Source organism: Loxodonta africana, chromosome 27 (genome assembly GCF_030014295.1).
Source record: "Loxodonta africana isolate mLoxAfr1 chromosome 27, mLoxAfr1.hap2, whole genome shotgun sequence".
Classification (NCBI taxonomy): domain Eukaryota; kingdom Metazoa; phylum Chordata; class Mammalia; order Proboscidea; family Elephantidae; genus Loxodonta; species Loxodonta africana.
Window position 1 is genome coordinate 20,993,367 of NC_087368.1, and position 11,769 is coordinate 21,005,135.

An 11,769-nucleotide genomic window follows, 5' to 3' on the forward strand; every position below is an offset into this window, starting at 1 on the left:
CAATAATGTTTTGCTTATCTGAGGCCTCTTTCCTTTCCATGTGAAGTTGGTGATTAGTCTTTTTATCTCGTTAAAGAATGCTGCTGATTTTTGGATCAGGACTGCATTATATCTGTACATCACTTTGGGTAGAATTGACATTTTCACAATGTGAGTCTTTCTACTCATGAGCATGTAGGTCTCTTTTGGTTTCTTGCAATAGTGTTTTGCAGTTTTCTGTTTTTAGGTCTTTTATATCCCTGGCCAGATTTATTTCTAAGTATTTTATTTGGGGGGGGGGCAATTATAAATGGTATTGTTTTCCTAATTTCCTTTTCGAAGTTCTCTTTGTTCGTATATAGGAATCCAACTGATTTTTGTATGTTGATCTTGTATCCTGCTACTCTGCTGAATCTTCCTATCAGTTCCAGTAGTTTTCTTGTGGAATCTTTGGGGTTCTCTATGTATAGGACATATCATCTATGAAAAGGGCTAGTTCTACTTCTTCCTTCCCAATTTGGATGCCCTTTATTTCTTTTTCTTGCCTTACTGCTCTAGCTAGGACTTCCAGCACAATGTTACATAGGAGTGGTAATAAAGGGCATCCTTCTCTTGTTCTTGTTCTCAGGGTGAATACTTCTAGGCTCTCTTTGTTGAGATTGATGTTGGATATTGGTTTTGTATCAGATACCCTTTATTATGTTGAGGAATTTCCATTCGATTCCTATTTTATTGAGTTTTTTTTTTTTTTTTTTAAATCAGGGATGGGTATTGGACTTTATCAAATGCTTTTCTGTGTTGATTGAGATGATCACATAACTCTTTGCTTTCACTGTATGTATGTGGTGGATTACATTAATTTTCTAATGTTGTGGGTTCCACATAGTTTTGTCATCCTTCCCCATTATTATAAATGTACACTTTAGCTACAGTTCTAGAATAAGCTCTATATGTTAAGCATGTCCCTCTGAAAGTTCTCAAGTGTCTTACCAATATTTTATTCTCATGATAGCCCTTCCTGCATAACACACATTCTATGTATTTTTTTCCTTTATGTGGTTAATCTAATAATGTGTTAAATCTTTATTATCAAAACCAATATATTTGTTCTATTTCTTAATCTGACTCTCTCAGTAACTACATTAAATAGTTGATGAGTAATATATAGGGCAGATATTACAGTATATTCGACAGGCAACCACTAGGATTTTTACCTTATCGTCCTTTCAAATAGCCAGAGTGAAAAAAACACATGAGTCTACATGAACTTATAGATGCAGATTAAGGAGACAGCTTCATACTTACTAAAAACTGCTTAAATGATAACATGCATTAGATACAAGCAATCTGGTCTATGAAAATAATGAATCTTGGATTTTTTTTTTTTTAATTGAGATACTTTCTTCAATTACTTTTCTTATGGTACAACTCCTATGGCTATTTCTCTTGTATTAATTATCTGTCACTTTTTTTTTTCCTGTCTGTCTATCTAACTATCATCTATCTATCCACTACTCATTCATTCAAGAAATATGAGTTGAGTCTTTGCTATGTACAGGTCCAGGACTTGAACTATGGCTACTTTTACAAACAGGGTAAATATGGAGCTGCTCTCAGATCCCAAATCAAACTTCACCTTTACCATTTAGCCTTCCTTCACCTTCTTGTTCAAAACACTGCCACACAGCAAGCTACAATGAAGTTGTTGTCAGCATGGGGAATCACAATGTATAGAAAGTTGGGCAATGTTTAACTCTAAAGACATATATAATTGAATTGCACATGCACCCAACAACCCTTAGGACTCCGACTTCATTGTTATGACACTGATGCCAACTTCATTGTAGACCAGATCTACTGTGTGATCTTATTGACCATTTTGTACCAACAGAAACATCAGTTGTTAATCTGAAGCCAAGTTATTCAAGATTATCTGACTGTAACACATGTACTACTTATACCTCCAACAATATGTCTAGCAAAAGAAGTCATGCCACTGCAAGTTCTAATCCCAAAAAGAAGGTGAGGAAGGCTATAGACGTGGATATAAAGACGAAAACCACTAAGGCCTATGATAATGGAAAGAAAGTTGGCAAAATAGCATGTGAGGAAGGACTGTGTTGTTCAACCATTTCAATAACCGTTAAGGATAAGTATAGGATTTTAGAGGCAGTTAAAGGAGCAGTTGGCATAAAATCAACAATTTTTACAAAGAAGAGACAAGGACCAATACACAAGAGGTATTCAACTTATGTCAGAACCAACTTATGATAGAGTCATCAGAGCAGAACCCCTTCTTAAGTTGAGGACTCTCTGTACTCATTTTTAAATGACTTTACTTAAGCACTTAATTATAGAGTTCTTTACAGAATGATTTAACCTTTTCATTCAACCATTTATTGAATATAGATATATAGATAGAATTCCTCCTCCCATACAGCTTACTATCTGATATAGTATTTTATCATCTAGATGCTTTACCAGTAGCTGATGGAAGACAATATTTAAGAAGTGGCTAATAAACTCTGCCAGCTCCATAGCTATTAGGACCATTTCTCCTGCCCCTCTTCTTCCTCCTTCTCTTCTTCATCTTCTTTTTCTTACTGTTGTTGTTGTGTTTCTAGTGTCTACTATAATATGAGGCACATAACCCACTGTTGTTGAGTCGATTCCAACTCATAGCAACCCTATAGGACAGAGCAGAACTGCACCATGGAGTTTCCAAGGAGCACCTGGTGGAATCGAACTGCCAACCTTTTGGTTAGCAGCCATAGCTCTTAACCACTATGTTACCATGATTTCCAATCAGACACATGGTACTTAATAAACACCCAGTGACTGAAGCAGGAAGAGATTAATTACCCCTTCTCCCTTATCATCCTCCCCATCATATCTATCACTACTATGTTTTAACAGAGGCTTTTGAAAAGAGGTACTTTCAGTAGGCATGTTTTTCGATAAGTAGAATTATTTGGTGGAACTCAAAAGTTTGTAGAATGAAGAAATCATTCAGTGAATACATGGATTAAAAAACTCACTCGTGCACTTTTCTTGCCATCACTTTTGGGACTGACATGTATAAAAGTTAAATAATAATCCATAGGAAAAGGTTAGTCTTAAACTAGTTGAGATGCAAGGGATAATGCACGTAAAGTGCTGAGCACCAACCTGGCATACTGGAAGCACTTAGTAAGTGAAAGCTATAATCAAGGTCCTGAACAATGTAAGCCTACAAGTGAGACTCATAGTACATATTCCTGGGAACCAAAACAACCACAGAAGGATCACGCTTGAGGCAGAGCTGAAGCTCCTAATACCTCAAATTTCGGCATCTGTTATCTCCTCAACATCCCACCACACAAATGTCCCACCACACAAACATAAGAACGTTCCACCATTGCAAAGATTCAGTCTTTTAGTTTCACTGCTGATCCCCATTAAAAAAAAAAAAAAAAAATTTTTTTTAATAGGTCCTCAATAAATATTTGTTGAATGAATGAAAAATACTCTCCCCAGCAGTGTAAAAACTGTCCAATATATTTAATCTTTTTCCTGGCTTTCCCTCTTCCCACCTCTAATGTTCAAACGTCTTTGGACTCAAAATGTGGCCCATGGACCAGCAGCACAGCATCACCTGGGCAATTGTTAGAAGTGAAGATTCTCAGGCCTCCACCCTAGAACTGCTGAACTTGGACTGCCATTTTAACATGATCACCAGGAGATTTGTACGCAGCCTAACATATGAAGAACCATTACTGCAAATCACATAAACTCCACTTCCCTGACCCCCCGGCAAGTGATAAAACGTTGGAACCTACTAAGTGGAACCCAAACTAACACCATACTTAAGTTTTCAGGAAAGTGTGTGCTTTCAAGATTCAGGAAGAACGACAGCAGAGTCAGGCACTAGGATTTAATCTCGCTCTATGTCTCTCTCCCTCTATTTCTATAAAAGAAATCAGATTTCACAGAGGAGCAGCACAGAGTCAGAATTTTCTATGCTAAGATCATGAAGAATGCACGAGATCGAGCAACGTTGAGTTCTGTTATACATAAGTTCACTATGAGTCAGAGCTGACTCGACCACAACTTGCAACAACAGTAACATTAAAGGTTAGCCAAAGCCACTCTCTTTTATCCGCCTTTCTTCTGCCTCTTTGCCCTCTATCTGACCTCCTTGCTCTTCCTTGTTCATCTCCTGGGAGGGAGAAGGACTCAATATCCATGGAGTATCTGTCCCACGCAGGTGTGTTAGGACAGTTTGCTCATTTAACCCTTATACCAACAAATACAGCCATGGGGAGGGGAGATGGAATCAGGTTCTCAGTCACTCCCCATCAGCACATTCTTCAAAAGTGGCTCCTTTTCAATATTCTAATCAATCTTTGTTGTCATAACTATTGTATGACAACTAGACTTTAGATGGTAAAAAAATAAGAAAGAAATCATGAAATCCTGGGACAAAATTGTCAAGGAGTGCAGCCTATTTTTAACGACTAGCTCCCCCTTTTAACAACATTCCAGGGTCTTGCCCAAGTACATTCTCAGCCTTGAGCTCTAGCATTTTAAAACCCAGCCTCATTTTTGATAACAAACCTAAGAGGTATTTAGCTATTCTCTTTTTACAGAACAGGAAATGAGTTTAGCCTCCTGCCCATGGTTACAGAGATATCCAGCCTCTGTGATTCTATACAGGCCTTCCCATCCTTATTGGGGCAACTCAGCACTGTGTTTCCTCTTCTATGTTCTCCCTTATATCACAGGCACTGGAAACTCAAGGATCCCTGCCAGCAGTGTTCAGGCTTAAATTCCATTAAAGAGAAGCATTTAATGGGATTTGGATGAAAGCAATTGGGATTACAGGGTGTCCTGTGTTTCTGCAAGTTTCCGACTCTATGAAAGCAAGCAGAAAAACTAAGAGCTAGCAAAAGCTTTCTCTGACCTTTGTTTGCTCTGTACTTCCAAAGGTTTTGTAAGCACCCGAGTCCTTATATTAGAAGCCCTGGTGGCACAGTGGTTTAAGTGCGCAGTTTCTAACTGAAAGGTCAGCAGCTTGAACCCACCAGCTGCTCTGAGGGAGAAAGATGTGGGGCAGTCTGCTTCTGTCAAGATTTACATTCTTAGAAACCCTATGGGCAGCTCTACTCTGTCCAACAGGGTTGCTATGAGTAGGAATCAACTCGATAGCAACAGCTTTGATTCTGGGTTTAAGTCCTTATATTAAGTTCCTTCTTGTTTGGATGCTTAGAATAGTTTCTATTTTCACCATAAATTTGTTTTCTTTCCCTCCTAATTATGCTTCTTTTCCTTCACCATTGTACCTCCCCTTGCCCCAAATAGATGATTCCCTATTCATATTCTTGGGGGGAAATCTAACAGACAGTCTCTGAGCCTCATGGACTTTTTTTTTTTTTTATAAAGTTCAGATAGGTGAAGGCTGTTAAGGTGGCAGAGTGGTTCATCGCTTTCTTGGCAAAGGAGAAAGGGCTGTATGGCGCACCTAGGCAGGAGAACAACAGACTGTCTCGCAGAGTTTGTGCATCCCATGCATGGAACAGAAAAGGCAGAAAGCTGGGAGCCTAAAAAGTCATGCTAACTGGAGTACTGACCACCTCACAAATGCTTATGCAGATAAATAACTTGATGACCACAGAAAGTCTCCCACCAACAGCTGGATAACCTGTTATATTCCAAAGCCTTAGCGTGCCCTGAAACTGAAATAGATCGCATTTCCCTCCAGCCTTGAATCAGACATTAAATCAAGTTATAGCCACAGAAAATTACATTTCATATACACCCATGAGTTTTTGGATTGAGATTCATACCTGCAACAAAAAACAAGAACTCTGGCTGTTACTTAGGGAGATGCTCTACCCCCTTATTTGAGGCCCAAGCCACCTGGATATGGGCTTTACAACCATTCTTTTCAGTTAGAAGGAGTGGCTTACCCCTCAGTTGGCTGCAGCTTGACTAGCACCGTAAAGAAATAGAGAGGGAATAAGTAGTGGGCAAGGCAATAAGCCTTGGTGGCACGGTTGTTAAGAAAGAGCTCAGCTGCTAACCAAAAGGCCAGCACTTTGAATCCACCAGCTACTCCTTGGAAACCCTATGGGGCCGTTCCATTCTGTCCTAAAGGGTGGCCATGAGTAGGAATTGACTCAATGGCAACCAGATCGTATTTTGGTTTTTTTGATAACTGTTTGGCAGCTAACTGAAAGGTTGGTAGTTTGAACTCACCAGCCACTCCTCAGGAGAAAGATGTGGCTGTCTGCTTTGTAAAGATTACACCTTTGGAAACCCTATGGGGCAATTCTACTTTGTCCTATAGGGTCACTACGAGAGAGTATCAACTCAATGGCAATGGTTTTAATTTTTTTTTGTTTGTTTTCTAGAAATAAGGGGCCTCTTGGTTTAACTGGAATGCATGCCAGCACAAGTCAAAACCCACTGAAGAGGAAAAAGAACTAAGTCAAACTATTGCAATCAGTTAGTCAATGAGCTGCCAAATTCAAAATAGGAAAGGTGTACTGGCTATTTACAGATATATAAAATCTATCACTTAAATTGTGTTTCCTCTATGCCAAGCCTTGTTCTAAATGATTTACATGTTAACCCACAGAATCATTATCATACACCTATGAAACCAAACCAAAAACCAACATATTGCTGTCGAGTCAATTCCGAATCATAACAACCCTGTAAAACAGAATAGAGCTGCCCCATAGGTTTTCGAAGGAACACCTGGTAGATTCGAACTAAAGACGTTTTGGTTAGTAGTCGTAGCCCTTAACCACTGCACCACCATGGCTCCACACCAGTGAAGTGGGTTACATTATTAGTTCCATTGTACAGATGAAGATACTGAGGTATATGGCAGTTAAGAAACTTACCCTACGTCCTACTGATGGCTAGTGGCAGTGCTGGGATTTGAACCTAGGCAGTCTAGCTACAGAGTCCACTTGACCAATATGCATTGCTACTTTTGCCCCTGCCCAAAAAAAATAAAACCACCTAGAGTATTTCAATGGTATAACCCCCAAAGGAAAAGATCATTAGGTTCAACTTATTTTAAAGAAAAACAGGAGCAGAGAAGTTAGAGATTTGCTCAGTGTCATATAGTTCAACATATCACTTATTTTTGTTTAATGACAAAAAATACTATGAATCAAATCATTTTGATTTTAATGTTTCCCAAAGAACAAATCAAGTTTTAAACCCAGCCTTTTACAACCTTCCAAGAATTTCACCTAAACTGCTATAAAGCCCATATGGGACCTGAGTGACAGGGTGCCGAGTGGTGTCAGAGGCCAGGTAAGGTTCCATGATGGCTCATCTCCCAGGTGTCTGCGAAGCAAGGCTATGCCAAGACGCCACTTCACAGAAAGACAGTCAAGGAGCTCAGAGAAAAGGAACCCAGGAGACTTCACTGTAGTCATCTAAGAATAAGGGAATGTGACGCTAAGTAAATCTTTTCCCTACTCTTGCTGAAACATTCAGAATTAGAAACCTATACTTTGCAAATGCAATCTTCCTCCTGCTTTATTTATGGTTCATCAATTTCAAAATAAGAGTCCTATGGAAAATTTCTCACCTCCTCCAAAAAGGAAAGGGATGGCTTTAATTCTCCCTTGTTTTTTATTGAGGAATAGCCCCTAACTCCATCACCCATCAGTTTGCTGCACTGTAGTGGCTTGGGTGTTGCTATGATGCTGGAAGCTATGTCACCAGTATTTTATATACCAGCAGGGTCAATCATGGTAGACAGGTCTCAGTGAAGCTTCCACACTAAGACTAAGAAGGAAGGCCTGGCCATCCACTTCCAAAAATTAGCCAATGGAAACCTTACGGATCACAACAGAACACTGTCTGACTTGCTTGCTTTGGACACACCATCAGGTGGGATAAATCGCTAGAGAAGGACATCATGTTTGGTGAAGAAGAAGGACACCAAAGGTTAAGAAGACCCTCAGTGAGATGGATTAGTACAACAGTAGCCCCAGTGAGGGACTTGAACATGCTGGTGACTGTGAGGATGATGCAGGACTGGGCAACGTGTCTTTCTGATATAGATAAGGTTGCCATGAGTCGGAGTCAACTCAGTGGCAGCTAACTACAGCGCCTTATTGTCCCATCTCACTGTCGTTTTTAGTTGTCACTGAGCTGATTCAAACTCCCTGTGACAAAGTACCATTAAAGAAAATAAGACCACTTCTACCTCTTAAGTAAAAATAATTAAATTCCTGGCAGGATTAAAATACAAAATCCATCACAAGGGCAAGACAGTGCAACAAGGAAGCTGGATTATTTAGACCACTGGGCATTTAGGGGCCTTCCATTGTAATCCACTTTGCTTTGGTTGTGTTGACAGGTCCTGTCGTTGACAGGCTCAGATCTGCTTTATAAAAGCTACTGAATGCAGAACCAGATGACATTATTAAACAAGGTCGCTTACTTGTTTCTAACCTTTTCAATTTCCATCCTAAGAATACTCTCACAGCCTGTACAAAAATAAACATGATGGTGAATATTATGGATTGAATTGCGTCCTCCCAAAATATGGGATGTAAATCCTAGCCTCTATGCCTGTGGTTATAACCCCGTTTAGGAACGGGTTGTTTTTGCTAAGTGAATGAGGCAGGGCTAGTGTAGAGTGCATCTTGAGTCAATCTCTTTTGAGACATAAAAGAGATTAAACAAGCAAGACAGATGAGGGAAGAGAGATGCCAAGCCACATGGAGGTCACCCAGGAACAGAAGCTCAAAAAGACAAGGACCTTTCTCCAGATCCCAGAGAGAAAGAAGGCCTTCTCCTAGAGCTGGCACCCTGAATTCAGACTTCTAGCTTCCTAAACTCTGATAAAATACATTTCTATTTGTTAAAGGCACCCATTTGTGCTGTTCCTGTTTAAGCAGCACTAGATAACTAAGACAATGAATATGATGAATCTGCCAACTTATAAAAACATGTTTAAGAGTGAAAATAGAAGCAAGAGGGTAATTGAACTTATGCTGATTAAGACTGTTGACAAAGCCCTAAAAAACTGAGAGAAATAATTTAAGAAAGGCTAACTTGAGCAACCCTGGTTGGGCAGGAAGAAAAAAATATATATATTAAAACTTTCGCTACCGGAAGCCTGATGTGTTTCGTGCTGAGGAGGAGAAAAAAATTATTTTTTATATGAAATGTGTAACTATTATGATTATCAGGATCCTCTTTATTAAATTACAAAAGAAGAAACAGGTTTAAAAATTAAAGTATATAGCCAAGATAGAAGAAACACACATTTACAGTTTTAGACATTTACTTGAATTCCAATGCTTTCTCCAACTAATTCATTAAATTTCAATTTGTAAGTATTCCAACAAAACAGAATTGTGGATGTTACCCAGAAGACACTAAAGGGGAGATATCAAGTCACAAACAATCCAGTCAGATCAAATCATTTTTCCTTTTCCCTTGAACAGGAGCTTGGCTCTGAGGACTTTACACACCCAGAGACAGCTAACTTCAGCATGGATTTTAGACAAACCATGGGATAAATGACACAGTGAGATGGAGGGTAGTGACCAAATCACCCCGGGCCTTCAAGGTTTCCCAATGCTCTGGCAGACGCAAATTTGGCCATGGTACTTACCGCATTAAAATTGGGAAAAAGGTTGACTGCAGCTGCAGTGTCAAGGGAAAAAGGAAGAAACGGTTTAATATCCAGCGATGGCTGCAAAGGAGGGGCTGGTGGACGGACCAGGGCTGGGAGAGCAGGGCTCTGGCATGTACCACCTGCAGAGAGGAGAGAAGAGAGCAGTCAGGGACACCATGCATGGAAAAAACCGCCAAGGTCCCTCTTGAGCAAAAAAGGGCAGTTTTATGGGTCACAGGAAAAACAAGACATGGAGTTTATTGATCTCAACTGGGAACTAGCCAAATGAGCAGATTTGCCATTAGGCAGAGTAAGCTAGTTGAATGGCTCTCTTTTCTTCAGATTATAGCTATCTGGTCATGTAAATAACAGTTAACATTTCAAAGAGGCAGTCACTCTTCAATCTGGCCTTCCCTTCCCTTTGTTCCCCAATTGCCTCTGAGTTGGGTCAGCTACAAATCTGCTGCAACCAAGATTCCTGGATTCAAAAGAAAAACCCCTCAAATGCACACCTCTCCCTCTTTGAAACCCAACTTCTGCTCAGAAAATACACTCAGTCTGAGTGATTACTTTCCAGGACTGCTCTTTTCCCCCACATCCAGAGCTCTGGCAGCAAGATGACATGAACCTGGCACAGAAAAGAAACTCAACTGCAAACACAGGCAGCTGTACCTTACTGCCCTGGCAACTAGAGGATTAAAACCCAGCAAACCCAGTGCAACAAACTGAGTAATCCCTGGGCTGCTCAGCTTTGAGCACTCAAAACTACCTGCCTCCTTGCCAGGTATGGGTAGGCGGAAATTAGAAGGCCACCAATGAGCAGGCTGTGGGACTCATATGGCAACAAAGACGCCCCCTTTGCACACTAATACACAGCCAGCTGTTTTGTAAAGAAGCACACACCTTCACCCCGTTATAGGACTCCACTGCGCTCAGAACCTGGAAGGACGAAAGCTCAGCTTCAAAGTTCAAAGTCTCCCATAATTTGGTAACATTCCAAAACATCAATTTGCTGCTAATTAAAGGCTGTTTGAATCCTAGGAAACTGTTAAAATATGCCAGCATTCTTCTAATCTGAAAGGCAAGCAACAGACTGTAAAAACCTGCTGGCGAGAATCCAAGAAGCATGAGGAAAACAAAATGCAGTGAGAGTTTTCTTTTCTCACTGAAGAGAATTCTAGGAGGTGGAAGAGAGGAGAGAAGTTCACATCGATGGCCCTTAGTTGACGCCATCTTGTTCTTAAAGCGAAGTAGAGGGAGGCTCCATATAAATTGCCTTCACACATCTCATAGCCAACTCTCTGGCCAAATGCAAACATCAGGCCATCATCCTCCCTTCAAATGGTTACCTGAATACACGGTAAAAAATTCTGAAAATGATTCCCCAACGGTAAATCCAACCCCATTGGACCAGAGGACCTGCTAACAAATTGGGTGACTTCAGACCTATAACAGAAGCCATCAGCCCAGGGTTTAATTAACAGCACACAAGAGCCACCAGCTCTCCTGCTTCCAGGTCTAAAATCAGCTGGAGCCAAATTAGCAAAAACACTATCTTTCCCCATTGCTTTTACTTCTGTTTTGAAATATTCCTCAACAATGGCAAGGCCAACAACTGACATTTGAGTCAGCAAAACAATTAAAAAAAAAAAAAAAGTAGTACAAGGGAAGAAATAGAGAGCAGATGTTAAAACAGAGATAAAAGCAACATATAACAAGTCTGCATTTACCAGAACACACCACAAACTTTTTACTGTCCACCTGGTAGTGGATTAAGGAGCCCTGATGGCACACAGCGGTTAAAGCGCTCTGCTCCTAACCCAAAGGTCAGCAGTTCAAACCCACCAGTCACTCCACTGGAGAAAGATGTGCTTCTGTAAAGGTTTACAGCCTTGGGAATTCTATGGGGCAATTCTACTCTGTCCAACATGGTGGCTATGGGTCCGAATTGACTCCACGACAATGAGTTTGGGGGAGTAGATTGAGTATGGTTGTGCATACTTCCCTAGTAAGGGCATCCAAAAGACTTCAGACCTGCTGAGAGTTTAATACTGCTAGAAGTTTCTCTTTTGATGAAAAGTTAAAGCACCAAAATAAATTTTTGATTGGCTTTTGTCTAGAAAACACAGATAATAAGTTTTTGTTGACATCAG

General features: G+C 40.2%; 1 protein-coding gene across 1 annotated transcript in view; it reads right to left on the reverse strand.

Annotated features, from left to right (window-relative positions):
- Positions 1-9,775, reverse strand: part of ZNF385D (zinc finger protein 385D) — a gene marked incomplete at its 5' end in the record, with an annotated part of 268,425 nt that extends 258,650 nt beyond the window's left edge. Inside the window, one exon of the mRNA XM_010595557.2 lies at positions 9,614-9,775. Within this exon, the coding sequence (XP_010593859.2) occupies positions 9,614-9,775 (162 nt within the window). The remainder of the gene's footprint in view (positions 1-9,613) is intronic.
- Between the last annotated feature and the right edge of the window lie 1,994 nt (positions 9,776-11,769).